The following is a 22954-nucleotide window of genomic DNA, read 5'->3' as shown; positions in this document are numbered from 1 at the left end:
AGAGTGTTGTTTTAAAAAAAAACTTGTAAAGGGAGAAATCAACTAAAAATGTCCACACATTAAAAAAATTCACAAATTCATTTTTTGTGATAAAAATGTTCACAAACTCAAAAAATATTCATGATTTAAAAAAGAGTGCAAATAGAAAATTGTTTGCACTTTTTTCACCAATTTGTAGACTGTCCCAGGATTTAAAAAAATCTTCATGAATTTTGAAAAATGTTCCCGTATTTTAAAAAATGTACATGAAGTTTTAAAATGTTTCCGGATTTTAAAAATTGTTCATGAATTTGCGAAATCCAGATTTTTTAAAATTTTAAAAGTGTTACACATTTTTTCTCTAAAAATACCTACACTTTTTTCTAGAAAACCTCATTCCACTTTGTTCGACGACAGTGGTCAGAGGAATTGATACAAGATCGTGTGGTACATCAAGGCACACATGTCTACCAAGATTAGATGTAAATAGAACTTTGCTAAGCTATCAGCTTCAAAGTTTCTACATCTACTTAATAACAAGCGCACACACCGGTGTCGCTTCAGTAAGGACACGCTAAGATTCCACGCTGAGATTCCTGATCTATATGGCAGATTTAGTCGCCTCTTGATTAAAAAAGTATCTTTTCCCTACAAAAAAGGCCCGTAAGAAGTTGACCTCTTCCCCTTGTTGAACTAGTAAATGCGCACGTGCAACACATGTTAAATATTTAGGCAATATATTAATTGCACGTGGATTTTAGGTATGCTATTATTTATGTGTTAATCCTATGATTAGTGCAATATTTGATATGATATTAATTGCACGTTTAACGCTCGCCATTGAAGCAGTCTAGGTCGTCGGATTAACTCAGTTCGATGGCTGAGATCAGTTGGATATGTCCCTTTGGGTCTTTTTATATTGGTATAGATATAGATATAGATATATCCTTTTTGATTTGACCGGAATCCAATTTCAACTAAGAGCTTTTGTTGATTCGAGTTCTACTTACGAAGAGTTGCCACATTAGTGTGTATTGCTAGGACTTTGATTTTAAGCCTCCTAGAATAATTATCCTATAAATTCTTGATGATCAGGCAACCATGGTATTAGAAACCTCGTGTCCCATGACTAACACACGGGATACACACCCACACGCACCCATGCGCTATCGTAGTGGGTCGGTCCATTTGCCCGGTTATATTAATTCGGGTACCGGAGTCTGCCTCGATAGGTTTAGAGTATTGTTTTAAAAAAACTTATAAAGGGAAAAATCAACTAAAAATGGCCACACATTAAAAAAAATCACAAATTCATTTTTTGTGATAAAAAATGTTCACAAACTCAAAAAATATTCATGATTTAAAAAAGAGTGCAAATAGAAAATTGTTTGCACTTTTTTCACCAATTTGTAGACTGTCCCAGGATTTTAAAAAATCTTCATGAATTTTGAAAAATGTTCCCGTATTTTAAAAAATGTACATGAAGTTTTAAAATGTTTCCGGATTTTAAATTTTTTTCATGAATTTGTAAAATCCAGATTTTTATTTTTTTAAAGTGTTACACATTTTTTCTCTAAAAATACCTACAATTTTTTCTAGAAAACCTCATTCCACTTTATTCGATGACAGTGGTCAGAGGAATTGATACAAGATCGTGTGGTACATCAAGCCACACATGTCTACCAAGATCTAGATGTAAACAGAACTTTGCTAAGCTATCAGCTTCAAAGTTTCTACAACTACTCTAAAAAATAAAGCTACAAGGATTGAACTAGGGATTTATGAAAATAACACTTTGGTTTTTGGGTTATCGTGGGCTGATGGGCCGTATTATCCCTGTTCTTCCTTGTCGGCTCTTTTTTTTTTCACAGAGGTCCCTCATTTTTTTCTTAGAAAACAAGGCCCGTGTCGGCCTGGCCCATATCATCATCATCAACTTGTAAAACAAGCCGAAGACTCTTCCTTTCCGTGCCACTGACATAGGGCCCCACATAGGCTCGCCGCCGGCCGGAAAAAGAGAACGCAAAAAGCTTTTCTTTCTTCTTCCCCACTCCGCGCTGATTCTCGAGCAGTACTCCGCACTCCGCAGGCCTAAACCCCCCCTAAACCCTAGCCACCCCCCCCCGCCCCCGCCCCCCCCATGGCCTCCTCGGCGCGATCGGGCGCCACGGCGTCCTCCAACCCCCGCGCCTGGATCGTCGCGGGCGTCGCCGTCGCCGGGGTCATCGTCCTCGCGGAGGTCGCGCGGCGCCGCCGGAGGTGGCTGCGCGGCAACTCCAGCCCGCCCCCGTACTCCGGGGCCTTCTGCGACCGCCTCGAGCTCGCCCCTCCGCCGCAGCCCCCGCCTCCCGCGGCGCGCCAGCAGCTCCCGTACCTCACCTTCGCGGTCAGCGACAAGTGAGCCCCCCAGCTCTGCTTCGATGTTCCGCGGGATCGCGGGTTTTCCGCCGTGGTTTTGATCCCCTATTCTCTGTGTCGTGTTTTTCAGCTTCGAGATCGAGGGCTATGTAGCCGGCTTCGGAAACCCGGACTGGAAGAGGACCCACAAGGCAGCGAGCCACACGGCGGCGGCCGTCAAGGCTCTGCTGAAGCAGGGGGCTACCTGCGTCGGGAGGACAGTCATGGATGAACTCGGCTTTGGGTTCGTAATTGAAATTTTCTCTAATTGAATTGATTGCTTAATACAGTACAACTTTAACATTTGGGTGTCCTCATCCTTACAGATCTTTGAATTTGTATAGGATTTTGCACATACATCGATAGGAATATAGCTGTTTTAGAAGATCTGTTGTCTCAGGGTGACTTTTCTGGACAATGTTGAGGTGCTGAAACCAGATTATTTGGTTTTGAAATAAAAACTAAGCACATATCTTTAACTTATAGTAGCAAAGGCAATCCTTTATTTTACACTTGAGGTGTGCTTGTTTAAGTCTATTTGGAAACTTGATGTGCAGTAAATGTGTCTTGAGGAGGAAACGCATAACTTGCTCAAATTGGGTGGGGTATTCTTTAGCTATTGATTGAAGTGTTGCAGTAGGCCTATGATTGCAGTAAAATGGTGCATATCAAGGGTGTTCGTGGTGACAATGTTAACTTCAGCCGATGCAAGATAGATTCTGTTGAGACAGTCAACTCCTGTGTCCATTTGGTTGGTGGCCAACTGATCGTAGCAAAGATAGCAAAGTTACTTTACTGTTGGGGGTCTCGTAATCATAATTCTCAAATCACTGTTTGAGTCATTGTAAATCATGTTTTATTTTATGCTAAGTTTTGCATTCACCTTTAGTATCCCTTGGAACTCCAATATGCTAAATAACGGCTTCCTCTGTTCACAAATATAAGATGTTTTAGATATTTCAATATGGACTGCATATGGACTGAAATGAGTGGACAAACACACTAAAGCATGTCCATGTACATCCAATTCAGAAAAAAAATTAGAACATCTTATATTTGTGAACGGAAGGAGTAGTTTTTTCTAGCCATTCCATTCAGATGACCGTGCACGTACATAAATCTTTAACAAGATTCTTTTTTCATAGTAATCATTAACAGGCCTTGGGCTTCAACTAAGACTCACTAGATATCTATCTATCGGTGTTCTGCATTAGATAGATGATGAATTCTAACACTGCATCAATTAACATGTTTTTACAGTGTTACTGGAGAAAATTTACACTGTGGAACACCAATTAACCCAGCATCTCCATCAGTTGTCCCTGGAGGGTCATGCAGTGGCTCCGCTGTTGCAGTTTCTGCGCAGCTTGTCGAGTTCGCTCTTGGTATTTTTCTAAAAAGACTTTTACACATCTACAACTTCTGCAATCTACATGTGTTGTAACTTGGCGTCTATTCTTATTGTACTCAATTGTGGTTATCTAGGTTTCTTCCTTTCTTTCTTTTTTTGATTGTGAATCTACTTCCACTGGAAATTGCATCTCGTTTGTATATGAGTATATGACTAACAATTTTATGCATCTGTCATATTATCAAGTCATATAAATATAGCATGATCAGAATTATAGCTCCAGTCACTAACCTTGTAGTTAGCATGGTTGTGTTTACTGTAAGATCCTTGTGTCCTACCCTATAAGATCACATGATGATTGGCTTGGGGGAAAATGACATTAATTATAATATCTGGTTACTGGTTGGGTTACAGGATGAGTTCCTGAATAATTGGCCATCTCCCTGCATTTGTTTTTACCAGAGTGTCCTTGCACTCTTATATCTATGATACTCCCTACCTTTTTTTCCAAGGCACACATGTTCTCCAAAATTTAACTTTGACCAAAGGTCCAACTACTATATAAATATTTGCTACAAAATCTTATGGCTATTCTTTTCATGCCTTGTGATACTTTTATCATGCATGTTTATCTTAGTACGTGTTCAATCACCAATTCACTATACATTTTGTCCTTTTCTCCATGTATAAGTTCTTGATGCAAAATGTGCTTGATTATTATGGCTGTCTCCTAGAGATATTCGTTCATATTCCACATGCAAACTGACGCTGTAAGCCCTGAATCTCTTAGGTACTGATACAACTGGTGATCTGAGAATTCCAGCAGCTTTCTGCGGTGTTCTTTGTTTCCGGCCTTCTCATGGGGTTGTGTCTACTCTTGGGACCTTACCGAATTCACATAGTCTAGACACCATTGGTATTTTCTTACACTTATCAATTGTTTATGTTTTCATGTTTATTACTTACTGTGACAAGCATATCTATGTGACCTATAGCAAAAGTTGCTTATATATGACATAGTACCCACCAAACAAAGAACATGTGAAGGCCTTACGATTAATGCCCCATCTTTACAAAATATCATAGTATGACTATAGATTAGAAGACCAGTCTTCACTCAGAGCTAAGAGACCTTTTATTGAAGTCGGATGGCAGCATGCTTTGTTTTTCTCAATTGGACATCCATGTAGATTGTTTCTTATTTCACTGATTTTCTGATCCTTGTTAGGATGGCTTGCACGAGATCCTCATATACTTAGTCGTGTTGGAGATGCTCTGTTACCGGCTGCTGCATGTGGACTTAGGGGGAAAAGGCAGTTGGTTTTTGCTGATGATTGCTTTGAGTTGCTAAAGATTCCCAACCAGAAAACAGTGGATGTCATAGAAAATGCTGTCCGTACATTACCTTATGGATGTAAGCCATACTGATGTCTATATTTCTTAAATGCGCCGGTGATTAGGTTTATATATTTTGTGCAAACAAGTGTGAGACATTCAACTCCACATCTTGCAGTTCAGCCACCTAAGCACATCAATATTGGCCAGTATATCTGTTCAAATGTACCTAGCTTGAAGGAGTTCTGCGAACCTTCTACAAAGTTGCAAGAAGGAAAGTCAGCCTTGAAAGCTCTCTGCACTGTTATGCTGTTATTACAGAGGTTTGTTTCAATAATTCTTGGCACCTGGTGAAATCAAATGATGAAACCCAAATTGGTTTTTTTCCTGGAAAAATATACAAAGAAATATACTGAGTCACGACCTTGAAAGCTTAAACATTTGTTATCATAATTTGTACAGTAATGCCAGCATTGGTATATTTCTGTAGCCTAATCGAAGTTTGTTGAATCACTGCATACTAGTATCCTCTCTATGGCCTGAATTAACGAGTAAAGAAGTCCTAAGTTTGAATTCTTTGACATGCCAAATTGCTTGGGTCTTTATGATAGAAGTGCTAGTTTACTGGTTCATCTTGTATTAAATGAGTCCAGCCATCGGTGTTAAGTTGGGGCAGGACCATTAATTCAGGTATTCAGGTAGTTAAATTGTACCTTACACATTCTAGTTAGTTGTGACTAGTGAGATCCTAGTAAGAATAGTGTCCACCAGTTACAGTAGTTTCTGAAGTCATGGCTGCTGGCTTGCTGATTTAGATTTATTGTTGTGGGCCTTAGCCCTGTGATAATTGATTCCATGGGATTAACAGCAAACCTGTTGTTGGTGCTGAGTGGTCTGTCTGCTCCATTTGCACCAGCTATCACTAGTTACTAGTGCACTATTTTCCAGCAATCAGTTAGATTACTACCTCCGTTCCTAAATATAAGTCTTTTTAGAGATTTGAATATAGACTACATAAGATGAATATAGATGTATTTTAGTGTAGATTCACTCATTTTGCTCCGTATGTCCACATTAGAATCTCTAAAAAAACTTATATTTAGGAATGGAGGGAGTACCTTGGACTTTTGATGGATACATGCAAAGTATTCAAGGGGTTGATGTAGTACAGATTATTCTTTATTTGCCAGTTGCATCTGAAGATGTAGTTGAACATGAATTGATCACCTCGAAATTTATATGTCAATCAACTACTCAGATATGAATTCAAAGCAAACCATGAGGATTGGGTTAACACTGTAAAACCCAAGCTTGGCCTTGAAGTATCTACTCGTGTACTACAAGCTGTAAACTTCACAGACGACAACATCAAATCCTTGTACATTGTACGAACTGAATGGCGAGCTGCACTGAAGAATCTTCTAAAGGTATTCTGCCACTTGACTCCTTAGTTGCAGCTTGCGATGGTTTGACTACTGTTTTGGCTATTGACTATCCCTCACAGTTGCAACTACATGTACTCAGCTATACCGATTTTATGGGGTCCGTTATAAGCAGCTACCATATAACTTGTAGATCATACTGCAGTAATTAGTGACCATCAGAGTTATTTGTTTGGTACTTGGACAACAACAATCTGTGTTTACTAGACCAACCAGGCACTACTAGTTCCTGGTGGCATTGTTTAAAGAAGAACGACCCAGACACTAGTCACTCTGGGAAATAATTTTTGACCCACAGTAGTCGAACCCTGGTGGTCAGGTTGGCGCTGGTTCACAACAACCTATTCTTACATGGACTGGATTATGTTAAGGAAGGGATAGTGGATCTTTCTATGCATTCCATTACAATCATGCCTTTGTTAGATTGGAAAAAAGGGAAACACTGGAATTTTATGTGATTTAATTTGGTTTTAGCTGTTTCTTTAAATGACAATTTATTTAATTTATAGCGTGAGGTGCCATTATCACACATTGTGTCACCATAAGCATTCGTGCTAGATTTTAAAGTTTGCCATTGGCTTGAATCAAAGGTTCATGGAGTTTTTCTGCTTACTCTTTCATGTGTTGCCATTTAGGATACTGGAATTTTAGTTCTGCCAACCATGGCTGGACACCCTTTGAAAAGGAACTCTAAACAGAGATTGTCATCCGAATTTGAAGATAAAATGTACGCATTTGTCAGCATTGCTGCACTTTCAGGCTGTTGCCAGGTAGTTTATTTAGCTGCTTTCAGGTAGTTCTTTTCTTTTCCTACGAAATTTACGACCAATTCATGACCCACTTCACTTCTGCAGGCCACTGTTCCCTTGGGAAATCACAATGATCATCCTATATCTATTTCATTTGTAGCAGCTCATGGATCAGACAAGTTCCTTCTTCGTGCTATCTTGGATATGTATTCAGCCGTCCAAGAACAAATAGTTTTGGCATCCAAGTTGGCACTTCCACCAGTAATTGATCGTGATGTTGATACATCAGAGTTGTTGAAAGAAAAGGTATATCTCGTTCACATTTGTAGCAGTGCATGCATCAGACGAATTCATTCATCATGTTACCTTGGGTATGTATTTTCCCATCCAAGAACACATAATTGGGCATCCAGGTTCACACTCATCAGTAACCAATGGCGATTTTGATGCATCGTAGCTGTTTAAAATGTTCATTTTTTATGAATGATATGTTGACATTTTGTTGCTAAGGGTTGTGTTGTTCCTGTTTCTTTATCAGTTTTTCGTTGACAATGACACCTTGCCATTCCTTGTTGGCAATAATCAAGTTTTATGCGGTAGTTCAGGAAAGTTGGGCCAGCCAGTGTAAGATTGTGTTAGTTGTGCCCGTTTCCTATCTGGTCCTACACACTGATTTGTATACACTGATATTGGTACTCAGTGAGCACGAATAATTTTTTAATCCTGTATCGAGTGTGAGTCCAAACCCTGAGTAGTATAAATATATAAGGAGATTGTGCATTGACTACCAAGCACTGGAAAATAACAATAAAAAAAGAATAAAAAAATTCTAGCTTTCGTGTGTTCAATCATGTTCATGGTTTGCGCAATCCACAATTTGGTTTTATGTTTGCTTAACAGGGAAATAATTCCTTCAAAAGAAAACAATGGAGCAAAGCTATTGAATCCTATTCCGGGGCAATCAAATTGAACGACACAAATGCGACATACTATTGCAATAGAGCAGCTGCTTATCTGGAACTTGGCCGGTATGCTTTCAATATCATTACCTTTGAACACGATTCCCTGAAATCAGCACTTTCAAGCTCATGCATTTTGAATCTTATGCAGTTTCAAGCAAGCTGAAGCGGATTGCGACCAGGCCTTACTGTTGGATAAAAAGGTAAGTGGCCTTTTGTTAGTCACTTCTCCATGGTTACAAAATATCACTACCGTCTTGTGCTGTTATTTATGGTGACATCAGATATTCACATTTCTTCTCTTTATGCTGCTGTTGCCTCAGAATGTTAAAGCATACCTACGACGAGGTACCGCAAAAGAAAGTGTTTTGAATTACCAAGAAGCTCTGCAAGGTGTGGAAATTTTCTAGCATGCAATTATTTCTTACTAATATATCTGATTGAAACAGTGGGGTTTTTCATGATACTCTTGCTGGTCGCTAAGCAAAGCTGGTAAAGGGTTGAAGCCAGCTTAACTGGCGATTGTAGCCATCTAGGCTTAACATTGAGTTGACTGATTTCACTTTCTTTTCGAGGAAATAGCCAGGAGTAGAGTGATTTTATTTATAGATGTTCTGGTAAAACTAGTTGGCAGCAATAGCATAGCTTATGTTTCTGTAATAGTGGTATTCATTTTTCTCAATCTCATTGGTCTTGCCTTGCGTGTACAGATTTCAGGCATGCTTTAGCTTTGGAGCCGCAGAACAAAACAGCCCTTGCAGCAGAGAAAAGGCTACAGAAACACCTGAGGTGATTCTGTTGGCGGAGCTGGAACCCGCAACTTGTCAAATTTTGGGATCAAACTAGTCTGTAAAGGAAAGAGCCCTTCTGCTCCGTGAGAAGAATTGGTCGCAAAGACACTGAACACTTTGCTTCTGTAGTGTCATTGTTTGCGTTTCATAAAAAAAATTGGCGTGAAATTCATGAAGATGTTGGCATCTTCTGAGTGCAGCAGAAACAACTGGCGCGCTGAGATACTGTTAGGCCAGTTGCTGTGGCAAGAAACACTCCAAGTTTTTGAGGCTGTAAAACTTTTACTTGGTGCCATCCAATACGGCAACGTGTGATAACGGTTTCTCAACTCCTTGTATGTACCAAGAAATTCTAAAACGACTGGCAATTCAACTCATACCACTCTGCCTCCGTAGAAACGTGACCACAAGCGAAGGATAAGTCACTGAACACCAGACAGATATCCACGGTTCGGCGGTAAAAAAACTGCCAGAAAAGAGCCACGAACGACTGAACCACGATCTCCCCCGTGGACAAACGCTCGACGCCAGACCGCCGGTTCACGCCAGTTGGTCGAAGGAAACTGCACCGATGAGTCGCCCGACGGCGACCTCCAGTTTGTCCCCTCCCCCCTCTGCGCGTCCGTCCGTGTGAGCACGCGCGACCTGGGTGTGTGCTGTTCGGGCAGTGGCTTCGATAAGCAAGCAGACGCCTTCGTTTTTTGCACCTCACAGATCACTTTCTTCTGGAGATCGGTCCAATGGAGACGCAGCAGCAGCGCCGGCACCAGCTCCGGACTCCCATGGACCCGCTCGTGTCCCTCGCCGCCAGCTTCCTTTCGGCCTTCTCGCCGTCGTCCAGGGAGCATGGCACCACCACCTCCACGATACTCCTCCTGCCGCTCCCCGTGGCCGCGGCGCGCGCGCTGTCCGTGCTCCGCCGCCTCGCGCTGCTCGCCACGCAGGCCTTCATCTCCCTCTTCTTCGCGTTCCTCTCCGCGCTCTCGCCCCCGCCGCCGCCGCCGCCCCCCTCGCTCGCGCCCTCGTTGCCGCCGCCGCTGCGCGGGGACCGCGCGGGCGCGGGGGCCACCGCCGCCGTGGCGTCCACCTGCGTGGAGCGCGCGCTCGGGCACGTGCTCTGGGTCGCATCCCGGCTCCCCGTCGCCTCCCGCAAGTACGAGCTCGTGCGCGGGCTCGCGGAGCGGCTGCTCGACGAGAACAACGTGGGCGCGCGGGTCGCCGCCGTGACCCGCGCCGCGCTGGCCGGCGCGTTCGAGCGCACGCTGCGGCAGCTGGAGGCGTCGGCGGGCGGCGAGTGGGGCCCGCCCGGGATGGAGCTGGCCGTGCGCGCGGTCAGGTCCGGGGTGCGGTGGTGGAGGCCCACCGTGGCCGCGCTGGAAGGCAACGACGCGTTCGGCGGCCCCGCGGCCGAGAAGCTCGCCGCCGAGCTGCTGTGGCTCGGGCAGAAGATGGCCGAGTGCGGCGCGGCGCGCGAGGCCGCCGTGCAGTTCGGCGCCGCGTCGCGCCTCGGCAGCCACGCGCTCGTCGCCGAGCCCACGCTGCAGGTCGCGCTGCTCCGGCTGGCTGGTACGTCTACGTACTACGTGCAAACCATCTTCTTCCTTTAGAAATTAAAACTATTATGAGAAGAAGATGCACTCTCACGCACGCGGACGCCATTGGCTGTCGGTGCAGTGTTCCTGTTGAGGCACGCCAACGCGGCGGAGTTCGAGCAGGAGGAGGGCAAGGCGGCCGTGGCGGAGCAGCGGATGGCGATGCTGCGGTCGTGGCTGCCGCTGCTCTGCCGCGGCAGCAACGGGACGGACGCGCCGGTGCTGAGCGGCAGGGAGAGGGCGGAGATGGTGACGGTGCTGGAGGAGCTGATCGAGAAGCTGCGGTGGGAGCAGCAGGAGGAGGCCCTGGCGCTGTGGCTGCACCACTTCGCCGCCTGCCCGGACACCGACTGGCCCAACCTCGAGCGCTGCTACACGCGATGGTACGCCGAGTCGCGCAAGCTCCTCGCCTGACCAGCAGCCAGCACGTACGCCGGAGCACTTTTGCCTGATGCTCAACTGTGTGTGTGTGCCACTCGATCGAGCAACTTACTACGTAGTAGTACCTGTGTATGTAAGTTTAGTTTTAGTACAACAGAGTGGGAAGTTCACAAGTTATGCTAGTGTAATCTGCATTTTTTCTCTCTCTGGACTCTGTTCATGCAGGCGTGTGCAAATTTGTAACCCTACTATCTTCAGAAAACCCAACAGATTTTTACTCTTCCCTGAGCAGTAAAGTGGAGCAAAAGGACCGAGGAAATCGCGTAACGAGTAACGACGCCGAACAAGTTCATAAAAGTGATGCATGGATACAAAGGAAAAGAACGAGGCCTTTTGCTCATTTGCTGAATCATCAGGAGCAAGAAAAAAACCCAAACTCCTAGTTCCAACATCCGCAACTTTGGGAACATAGGCAATACATATGCAGTTCTAACACGTCAAACCTCTTTCCTCAAGAATATGAATTTGGGCAACAGCTATTCAGGACAAGGTTATAATGGCAACCATACTTGGGTACGTGGGAGCTTATTCTAATGATTAGTTACAATAGCTAGCAAAGCCGGTTACAACAGATTCTTGGTGTTCATATCCTGATCACTCTACCGTACATTTTATATCAGAGAACAAAAAGGTTTACACTTCACCTTAGTTCTTCATGGAGTTCGTCCTTCCAACGGTGCTTGGTTCTCTGATGGATACAGATGCCAATGATTTGGATGCCCCGGCAGTGGCATTCCTCGCCCTTCCTGCAAATTATCTCGCTTTGAACGGTATAACCTATTGATTTTTTGTGGTGGAGCTTCAGCAGGGCCATTCTGCCTGCTGCCCCCAGCTCATGAAGTTTTTTCCAACAAGCAAGAAGGGAAGGGTAAAGCAACTGAGGATGAACTTGAAGAAACCTTACAAGGCACAATGAAATTGTCTGTTCAAGCTCAAAAGGATGATGGGTCATCTATAAGAGAAAACCGACTCAAAATGCCAATATTGAACAAATGAAGAATCTCCCAATTATGAAGGGGGCTAACAAAAAAGCAAATCCAGTCAGTCGAACGAAGATATCCAAGAGAACATTCAAGGGATTTTGTTGATGTCATTGCTATAGGCTACAAAGACATGTCTGCATAACTATGCAAGGAAGCAAGACCAAGTTGTTCTTATTCTAGAAGAAGCAACTGAACTCATCCAGGATTCAATGAGAGAATCTAACAAGATTTCTAGAAATAGTTTTGTCGCAAAGGAATCCTAAAGTTGTGAAATGAGATGAATAGATTGAGAGTATATTGACTCCAAGGAAGTATTTGATACCATTCGCGAGAACTACAAAGTGTCTGACTTGATGGCTCTCCAACAAGACTTGAATGAAGAGTTAACTCTATAATTATTTACCACAATGCAGTTTGAAGATGTGTTAGATCCTTCCCGTAGATGTTAAATGGCAAGGTGTACAAGTCAAGTACATGTGAGTTTGCTGAGGTGCAAAAAAAAATCACAAAAAAAATCAAAACTTTGAGACTGTACATTAGAAGGAAATGTCCAATAAGGAGAAGATGGCACGGTTATATAATGTGAGCTTGTGTTCAAACATAATGAAAATCTTGTAACGACAATTGGACTCCGTGAACGGATCTTTACAGTTAACTACCTCTTGAGAGTCATTTTTGACCCCAAGGTTGGAGATAGCATATCAAGATCCAAGGTTTTTCCAAGAAACTTCTTATGCTTGGCATGGATGTTCCTGTGGCTTCGAGCAACCTCTGTGGTGTGGGCTGATGACCCACAAGTATAGGGGATCAATTGTAGCTCTTTTCGATAAGTAAGAATGTCGAAGCCAACGAGGAGCAGAAGGGAATGACAAGTGATTTTCAGTAAGGTAATGTCTGCAAGTGCTGAAATTGTAAGTAACAGAGTAGTTTGATAGCAAGATATTTTGTAACGAGCAAATAATGATAGTAGTAATAAAAGTGCAGCAAGGTAGCCCAATCCTTTTGAGGCAAATGACAGGCCAAAACGGTCTCTTATAATAAGCAAAGCGTTCTTGAGGATACACGAGAATTTCATCTAGTCACTTTCATCATGTTGATTTGATTCGTGTTCGCTACTTTGATAATTTGATATGTGAGTGGACCGGTGCTTAGGTGATGTTCTTACTTGAACAAACCTCCTACTTATGATTAACCCCCTCACAAGCATCCGCAACTACGAGAAAAGTATTAAGGATAAATCCTAACCATAGCATTAAACTTTTGGATCCAATCGGTCCCTTACGGAATAGCGCATAAACTAGGGTTTAAGCTTCTGTCACTCTCGCAACCCATCATCTAATAACTACTCCACAATGCATCCCCTTAGGCCCAAATATGGTGAAGTGTCATGTAGTCAATGTTCACATGACACCACTAAGGGAATCACAACATACATACCATCAAAATATCGAACACACATCAAGTTCACATGATTACTTGCAACATGATTTCTCCCTTGACCTCAAGAACAAAAGTAACTACTCACAAGTGATAAACATGCTCAAGATCAGAGGGGTATTAAATAGCATAATGGATCTTAACATATAATCTTCCACCAAATAAACCATATAGTAATCAACTACAAGATGTAATCAACACTACTAGTCACCCACAAACACCAATCTATAATTCCGGTAACAAGATTGAACACAAGAGATGAACTAGGGTTTGAGATGAGATGGTGTTGTTGAAGATGTTGATGGAGATTTTCCTCCCCAAGATGGAAGAGTTGTTGGTGATGATGATGAGGATGATTTTCCACCTCTGGGAGGGAAGTTCCCCGACGGAATCGCTCCGCCGGAGGGCAAAAGTGCTCCTGCCCAAATTTCGCCTCAAGACGGTGGCGCTCCAAACCGAAAGTCATCCCTTTATTTTTTCTAGGTCAAAATGACTTATATAGGAGAAGATGGGCACCTGAGGTGGGCCTGGGTGAGCACAACCCACCAGGGCGCGCCTGGGCTCCCTGGCGTGCCTAGGTGGGTTGTGCCCACCTGGTGGGCCCCCTCTGGCACTTATTTGCTCCAATATTCTTCATATATTCCATAAAAATTCTCTGTAAAGTTTCAGCTTGTTTGGAGTTGTGCAAAATAGGTAGCCTGACATAGCTTTTCCAGGTCCAGATTTTCAGCTGCCGGAATTCTCCCTCTTGGTGTGTACCTTGCAAATTATGAGAGAAACGACATTAGAATTACTCCAAAATGCATTATTATGCATAAAACATCATAAATAACAGTAGGAAAACATGATACAAAATGGACGTATCAACTCCCCCAAGCTTAGACATCGCTTGTCCTCAAGCGAAAACTAAAATCGAAAAACATGTCCACATGCTTAGAGAGAGAGAGAGAGAGAGGTCGATAAAAACAAAATACGGACATAGAATCATCATGTTGATTATTATAACAGCAACAAACTTAAGCATGAGACTTTTATCATAGAACTTTTATCATAAAATTCTCATGAATAAGTGACAATTCATCACACTATCGAAGTATGAAGCATAAACTCTATTAGAGACAAACAAACTATGTTCTCAGTCAACTTTGCAACTACAATTCATCATCTTTTTAGAAAGGGTCACATATCGGAGCCTTTAGACAAGTCCACATACTCAACCATCATTTAGTCTTCTATGATTGCTAACACCCATCGCATACACATGAGCAAAACGTTTCAACCGGACACATAGAAAGATAGGGGCTTATAGGTTCGCCTCCCAACGAATTCACCTCAAGGGTGATGTCAACAATAATAAATCATGCTACCCATATTCAGCTGGAGATATGTGTCTAGATCTTTCCTCACCACATGATGCTTGCCAAAGCAGAAAAATAAAAAGAAATAGAGAGAAACTTTGACTCTTTGCATAAAAGTAAAAGATAGGCCCTTCGCAGAAGGAAGAAGAGGTTGCCATGCGCTTATTTGTTTGTATTCTCAACCCCTTAGTGCAAAAGAACATCACGTTGTATTGTCCCTTGTGATGGAAACCTTTATTATGCAGTCTGTCGCTTTTACTCTTCACCATCACAAGTTCGTACAACACTCAATTTTCTATTACGCTAAATGATCTCCCACTTTTAGAAGCAATTTTTATTGCCTTATTGCACCGATGACAACTTACTTGAAGGATCTGACTCAATCCTTAGGTAGGTATGGTGGACACTTGAAAATAAGATTTGAGTTTAAGGGTTTTTGGATGCACAAGTAGTATCTCTACTTAGTGCGGAATTTTTGGCTAGCAAAGATAGGGGCAAGCACCACATGTTAAAGGATCCATGACAATATGACTTCTATGTGAATATTAACAAACATAAATCATTAAGTTGTCTTCCTTGTCCAACGTCAAAAATTTTGGCATATAATATTTTGATGGGGGCTCACAATCACAAAAGATTTCTACGATAGTATATTTATATGTGAATATGCTCTTCCCTTATTAATTCTTTCATGAGTTGCATCATTGACCAATGCTATGTTTGTCAATCTCTAATAAAATTTTCTACTTATACTTTTCCTTATGTGGTTTAATCACCTACCATAAGATTAGCATATGATCTTTCTCATTTATTTCCTTTCCTTTTATTGGAACATGAAAGTAAAGAAAGCAAAAACTCAAACTAAACTTTATTATATATCTCGCACATGATTACAAGTATAGATCACTAACCAAATTTCTCAAAAAGAAAGGATCAAACTAAAATTTTATTCATCTAAAGCAAAAGATCGAACTAAAATAAGTAAAGACAAAAGATAGTGGGGATGATACGATACCGAGGCACCTCCCCCAAGCTTGGTGGAAGCCAAGGGGAGTGACCATACCCGATACTCAATTTTCTTTTAGTGATGAAGAAGATGGTGGTGGTGATGTAGTATTCTCCAATATAACCATGAGTAGATCCTTCAAACCTTGAATCACCCGAAGGGCTTGATGAAGTAACTCACTGTTTTCCTCCACTTCAGCCATTATGTGTTTATTTTCCGGCCCCCAGGGGTTCGTTCCTGCACTATTTTCTCTTGGGCGAGATATGTCCCAATTGGACGGTTTGTGCCTACGAGGAGTATTCTCGAACCCATAATTGTGAATCAAATTGCGAAAATTGTTACGATGTAACCTGTGTAGAGGCCTTCTTGGTGGGATTTCTTCTTGCACTTCGAGGCCCTCTTGATTATTTGATGTTCTCATAGCTTGAGGAGGATTTAGATGAGTAGAGATACCAACCAATGTGCCTCTCTCAGAAGACGGAGAGTGAACCCCAAAAGGATTTTCTTATTCTTCCTCCATAGCAACTTCTTCAGCTTCCTCTCTCCTTAGATCTCCCTGAAACACCTCTGCGTATTCTTCTCCGTTGTTGGAGGGTGAGGAAGACATGATGCTAGCCTCATTGAATCTGTCAGGAAACATCAGGAAAAGAAAACAGAAGATTTCTCCGTGATAAAATGGTCAATAGGTTCGGGGGGTATATAAAGATTTTTTATCTTGGGGGACAAGGAAACTGTAGAAAAACGGAGTCCAGAAAGTACCCGAGGTGGGCACAACCCACCTGGGCGCGCCTAGCAAGACAGGCGCGCCCTGGTGTCTTGTGCCCACCAGGGTACGCTTCGTGGTTGTTTCTTATTTTCCTAATTTTTGTTATATTCCAAAACTGACAAAAAAATATTTTTGCGGGGTTTTCGGAGTCCATTTACTTACCGTATCACGTACCTCCTTATTTTCACGATTCTGGAGTGTTCCGGAAGGACTCTTTTATGTGTCCTTCCGGTGTCAAAGTTTGGATAATATTACTTTCAACATTAATGGGCATACATGAGATATAATGTTTTATTCGTTTCCCATTAACAACCTTTGGGTTAGTACCTTCAACATTATTTATTTTGATAACTCCAGACCGATAAACCTCCTCGATAACATAGGGTCCTTCCCATTTTGAGAGGAGTTTTCCTGCAAAGAATCTAAAACGAGAGTTGTACAAAAGAACATATTCTCCAACTTTAAACTCACGCTTTTGGATTCTTTTATCATGCCATCTTTTAACTTTTCTTTAAATAACTTGGCATTTTCATAAGCTTGGGTTCTCCATTCATCTAAAGAGTTAATATCAAATAACCTCTTTTCACTGGCAAGTTTGAAATCATAGTTGAGTTCTTTGATTGCCCAATATGCTTTATGTTCTAACTCAAGAGGCAAATGACAAGCTTTTCCATAAACCATTTTATAAGGAGACATACCCATAGGATTTTTATATGCTGTTCTATAAGCCCAAAGTGCATCATCTAATTTCTTAGACCAATTCTTCTGGGACCTATTGACAGTATTTTGCAAAATTAATTTTTCTATTGCTAAGTTCAACTTGACCACTAGACTGAGGATGATAAGGTGAAGCAATTCTATGGTTGACATCATACTTGGCAAGAATTTTACGGAAAGCACCATGAATAAAGCGTGAACCACCATCAGTCATTAAATATCTAGGGACTCCAAACCTTGGGAAAATAACTTCCTTAAGCATTTTAATAGAGGTGTTGTGATGAACACTACTAGTTGGAATAGCTTCTACCCACTTAGTAACATAATCAACAACAACCAAAATATGTGTATACCCATTAGAGGAAGGAAAAGGTCCCATGTAATCAAACCCCCAAACATCAAATGGTTCAACAACAAGTTATTCAATAATTTTTCAGCTTGTCCAACAGTTCATTCCCTGAAAACACAACCAGCACAACTATCTAGGAAGTCCCTAGAAGCATCGGTTAGTCCATCATAGAAGATATCAAGTATTTCATTTTTCTTAAGAGGATGATCAGGAAAAGCATTAAGTAACTCGCAAAGCCTCCCACAAGCTTGTGGGATACTCTCTTATTTAGTTTGCACAAAGTTAAATATTTCCTGTAAGGCAGCTTGTTTCATATGAGCAGGATTTTTTTTCCAGAGAAGTAATAAATCATATCCTGGGGACTACGCACACAACCAGGAGCAAGAGTGTTGTACCAAGCTTTAGCATCACCCTTTAATGAGAATGGAAATATTTTGAGAATAAAGTAATAGCGAGTTTTCTCCTCATGAGTAAAAAGGGTGGCTATGTCATTCCACTTACTAAGATGTGCCACAACAGTTTCAGTTTCATAACCATGGAAAGGATCGGATTCAACTAGAGTAATTAGCTCTAGGTCGACAAAGAATTCATAATCTTTATCATAAATAAAGATAGGTGAAGTAGCAAACTTAGGATCACATTTCATTCTAGCATTAAGAGATTTTTCTTTATACTTGTGTAGTAATTTCTCTAGATCCTCTCTATCATTGCAAGCAAGAATATCTTTAGTTGTTTCTTCACTCATAACACAACCTTCTGGTACCTTAGGCAATTCCTATCTAGGAAGGCTAGTTCTAGTAGGTGTTTCAAGAGTTTCAGTTTCAAGCTCATCATCAAATTCAACAACATCATGTTGTATAACTCTAGCAATTTGTTTATCAAGAAATTCACCAAGTGGCACAACATCATTATCAAGCAAGGTACTAGCATCATCATAAGCATCATTCATAGTAGAAGTAGCATCATCAATAACTTGCGACATACCAGAATTAATAGCATGTGGTGGTGTTGCAAGTTTATTCATAACAGAAGGTGAATCTAAAGCAGAACTTGATGGCAGTTCCTTACCTGCCCTCGTCCTTGAGGGAAATATCTTAGTCTTAGGATCCTTCTGATTCTTCACAGTGATAATATGATAATAATCCCAAGTGACTCGACAAATATAGCTATGCTCCCCGGCAACGGCGCCAGAAAAAGGTCTTGATAACCCACAGATATAGGGGATCACTATAATTTTCGAGGGTGAAGTATTCAACCCAAATTTATAGATTCGACATAAGGGGAGTGATACATCTCCGTCGTATCTACTTTTCCAAACACTTTTGCCCTTGTTTTGGACTCTAACTTGCATGATTTGAATGGAACTAACCCGGACTAACGCTGTTTTCAGCAGAATTACCATGGTGTTATTTATGTGCAGAAACAAACGTTCTCGGAATGACCTGAAATTTCACGGAGCAACTTTTTGGAAAAATATAAAAAATACCTGCAGAAGATGAAGGCCAGGGGCCCACCACCTCTCCATGAGGGTGGGGGCGCGCCTGCCCCCTAGGGCGCCCCCTACCTCGTGGTCCCCCTGGTGCCTCTCCGACTCCAACTCCATATATTGTGTTTCGGGGAGAAAAAAGCCAGAGAGAAGAATTCATCGCGTTTTACGATACGGAGCCACCGCCAAGCCCTAAAACCTCTCGGGAGGGCTGATCTGGAGTCCGTTCGGGGCTCCGGAGAGGGGAATCCGTCGCCATCGTCATCATCAACCATCCTCCATCACCAATTTCATGATGCTCACCGCCGTGCATGAGTAATTCCATCGTAGGCTTGCTGGACGGTGATGGGTTGGATGGGATCTATCATGTAATCGAGTTAGTTTTGTTAGGGTTAGTATCCACTATGTTCTGAGATTGATGTTGCTATGACTTTGCTATGCTTAATGCTTGTCACTAGGGCCCAAGTGCCATGATTTCAGATCTGAACCTATTATGTTTTCATCAATATATGAGTGTTCTTGATCCTATCTTGCAAGTCTATAGTCACGTATTATGTGTTATGATCCGTTAACCCCGAAGTGACAATAATTAGGATACTTACCGGTGATGATCGTAGTTTGAGGAGGTCATGTATTCACTATGTGTTAATGCTTTATTCCGGTACTCTATTAAAAGGAGGCCTTAATATCCCTTAGTTTTGGTAAGGACCCCGCTGCCACGGGAGGGTAGGACCAAAGATGTCATGCAAGTTCTTTTCCATAAGCACGTATGACTATGTTCGGAATACATGCCTACATTATATCAATGAACTGGAGCTAGTTCTGTGTCACCCTAGGTTATGACTGTTACATGATGAACCGCATCCGGCATAATTCTCCATCACCAATCCATTGCCTACGAGCTTTCCATATATTGTTCTTCACTTATTTACTTTCCTGTTGCTATTGCTATCATCATTACAAAATACCAAAAACATTACTTTTACTACTGTTACCTTTTGCTACCGTTACCACTACTATCATATTACTTTGCTACTAAATACTTTGCTGCAGATATTAAGTTTCCAGGTGTGGTTGAATTGACAACTCAGCTGCTAATACTTGAGAGTATTCTTTGGCTCCCCTTGTGTCGAATCAATAAATTTGGGTTGAATACTTTACCCCCGAAAATGGTTGCGATCCCCTATACTTGTGGGTTATCAAGACTATTTTCTGGCGCCGTTGCCGGGGAGCATAGCTCTATTCTTTGAGTCACTTGGGATTTAATCTGCTTATCATTATGAAGAACTTGAAAGATCCAAGAACCAAGATCTATCCCTCAACTATGAGGGGAGGTAAGGAACTGCCATCTAGCTCTGCACTTGATTCACCTTCTGTTTTGAGTAAGCTTGCGACACCTAAAACTGCTTCTGCTATTCGTTCTGATATGTCGCATGTTATTGATGATGCCACTTCTGCTATGCATGATACTAATGATGAAACTACTTCTATGCTTGATACTACTGTGCTAGGGCTAGAGAGATTGAAAATATTGAATCTGATAATACTGATGAAAGTGATGATGAAGAATCACCTGTTATTCCTGAGGGTTATGTTTTTGATCAAGAAGCTTCTTTAGCTATTTTAGCTTCAAAGATAGATACGAACTTAAGAGGTTATTAGCTAAATGGAACAAGAAATCTCTAAATGCTAGAATGAAACCTGACCCTGCTTTTGCTACTTCACCTATTTGTGTTACTGATAAGGATTATGAATTCTCTTGTAACATCCCAAATTTTCAATTTGGAATGTTAAACATTAGATCATCAATGCATATCATATTTTATTTTGCTTTTGGTTTTGATCCTAGAAATCCTAAGCAACTCAAGGACCCACGGAGAGAGTTGGGGATTTCGTTATTTTCATATTTGAGTTTTCTCAAAAATTGAGAATAGGATCATTTGATTTTTATTTATTTTATCATCAATTATTTCTATTACAAAATTATGAGAGAGGGAATAAAATGACTTTCCCAAAATAAAGAAATATTGAGGATTTAATAAAGAAATCAAATAAGATTTTATTTTGGAGTTTTTCGATATTTTATTTGCATTTAGGAAAAATATGCCTATTTCAAAATTGCATTTAGGCCCCAAATAAATGTTCACTTTGTCCGGCTTGATTTTAGAAGTCGGGGAAAATTTATTTCGGGATTTTTGGAGTCCGTTTAGTATTTCTTTTTATTTTTCTTCTGCACGTAATTATTTAAAAAAAACGCGCACCGACCTAACCGGGCCGTGTCCGCCTGGGACTCTGGCCCGGCAGGCTTTATAAGCCGGGGCAGCCCACCCGAGCCAAACCCTAGCCCCGCCGCTCACGACGCCGCCGCCCGCGCCGCCGCCGCTCGCGCCGTCGCTGCCTCCGTCGTGCCTCGCCCGTCGCGCCGCCTCGCTGGACCCCGCCGCCGCCGCCGACGCCGACGCCGCCCGAGGTTCGCCTCGATTTCCGGGCCCCGGTTTTTTCTCTCAAAAAAACCGATCGGTTTTTCGTCGTTTTTTTAGGTTCCGTTTTTTTAGATCGGTTTTATTTTCGGTTTAGGTTAAATAACGAGCGTTCGCCCATTCATTCGTTTTAACGAACGTATTCGTCATTTAGATCCGGTTAACGAACGTTCGTTCGTTAATCCGTTCGTCGTTTTTCTTTTTCTCGGATTTTCCGCGGTTATTTTCTGATCGTGATTTCTGATCCGATTTTCGTTTTAGTATAACTTTTCGCTCGTTTATCGGAATCAGGTGATTCAAGTGCCCGGAGTTTCGTCTCGAAACCCTCTATCCGTTTAACCAACTTAAACAAGTTTTTGCCACTGTAAAAATTGCCTTAGATCCAAATTAGTAGAACGAAGTTGTTTTCTTTCGCCGTTTGACTTTCGTTGCTTTGTTCGATTTGATTCTTTTTGCAAACCGGAGTTCTTAAGTTGAACTTTCTGGTTAGTTCTCTTATTTGACTTTTACCTGTGCATTAGATGAGTACTTATTGTATGCTTGTTTGTTTGTCTGCGATAGAATACCCGGAGTGCGCCGCCTGTTACTTCGAATCTCTAGGTTTCGCGGATCATCAGCAAGGCAAGTAACACTTTGATCATACCTCCTACTACCCAGTTTTATTGCATTAGATCAATCCTCAAACATTGCATGATTAGGATCTAATTAAATTGTGGGATGAGAAGTAGTTGAGGTAGTACCTATTACCTGTTTATTATTAAACCTTTGGGAGTTACTTCTACGTTTGCTTATTGTGCCATGCTATGCTAGTAGACGTGGATTGGGTGAGTGATATCCATGACAAATGTGAGTATTGTTAATTAATGGTTTATCTAAGGTGGCAACTTAAACACATATCTGGGTGGATTGAGGTACCTGGGTATTCCAGGATTGCCTGTTTTCTTTTGGACCACCACCCAGGCTCAAAGGGATTATGAGATTATTCATGCTAGAAACTTCCGTGTGCAGCCACAAGCTATTAGGGGCTCTAGCATAGTTGACTAAGTCGCGCGAACTCTTACAGTGGTAGACTAGCAGATGTAGGGGATGTAGGTGGTACGGTCTACCCGATCGTAAGGTGCTAGCATTTCTGAAAGACTATGTCTCGGTCATCCGTTTCTCAAACACCATGCAGTGCGAGATATCCAACGGAGGAGATCGAGTCTTGTGGGGAAAAGTGCGCAAACCTCTGCAGAGTGTATAAACTAATCATGGTTAGCCATGTCCCCGGTTATGGACATCTTGAGTATCTACTACCTGGATTGTCATGTGAATCTCAGCATGTTACTATAAAATT

At 41.9% G+C, this 22954-nt stretch overlaps 2 protein-coding genes across 2 annotated transcripts; both read left to right on the top strand.

Annotated features, from left to right (window-relative positions):
- The first annotated feature begins 2025 nt into the window (after window positions 1-2025).
- On the top strand, window positions 2026-9382 carry LOC125514732 (outer envelope protein 64, mitochondrial). The gene is made up of 13 exons (XM_048680084.1): window positions 2026-2376; window positions 2468-2620; window positions 3637-3761; window positions 4518-4643; window positions 4956-5141; window positions 5241-5385; window positions 6321-6489; window positions 7140-7274; window positions 7359-7559; window positions 8154-8281; window positions 8364-8415; window positions 8536-8605; window positions 8923-9382. The coding sequence occupies exons 1-13, from the start codon at window positions 2120-2122 to the stop codon at window positions 9003-9005; spliced, it is 1830 nt and encodes a 609-aa protein (XP_048536041.1). The 5' UTR covers window positions 2026-2119; the 3' UTR covers window positions 9006-9382.
- A 114-nt stretch (window positions 9383-9496) lies between these two features.
- On the top strand, window positions 9497-11259 carry LOC125514733. Its single transcript, XM_048680085.1, has 2 exons — window positions 9497-10569; window positions 10678-11259. Exons 1-2 carry the CDS (start codon window positions 9744-9746, stop codon window positions 11007-11009), a joined length of 1158 nt encoding a protein of 385 aa, XP_048536042.1. The 5' UTR covers window positions 9497-9743; the 3' UTR covers window positions 11010-11259.
- The last annotated feature ends 11695 nt before the right edge of the window (window positions 11260-22954 follow it).

Source organism: Triticum urartu, chromosome 6 (assembly GCF_003073215.2).
Source record: "Triticum urartu cultivar G1812 chromosome 6, Tu2.1, whole genome shotgun sequence".
Taxonomy (NCBI): domain Eukaryota; kingdom Viridiplantae; phylum Streptophyta; class Magnoliopsida; order Poales; family Poaceae; genus Triticum; species Triticum urartu.
The sequence above is the reverse complement of the archived record's forward strand: the minus strand, read 5'-3'. Positions and strand labels throughout refer to the sequence as shown.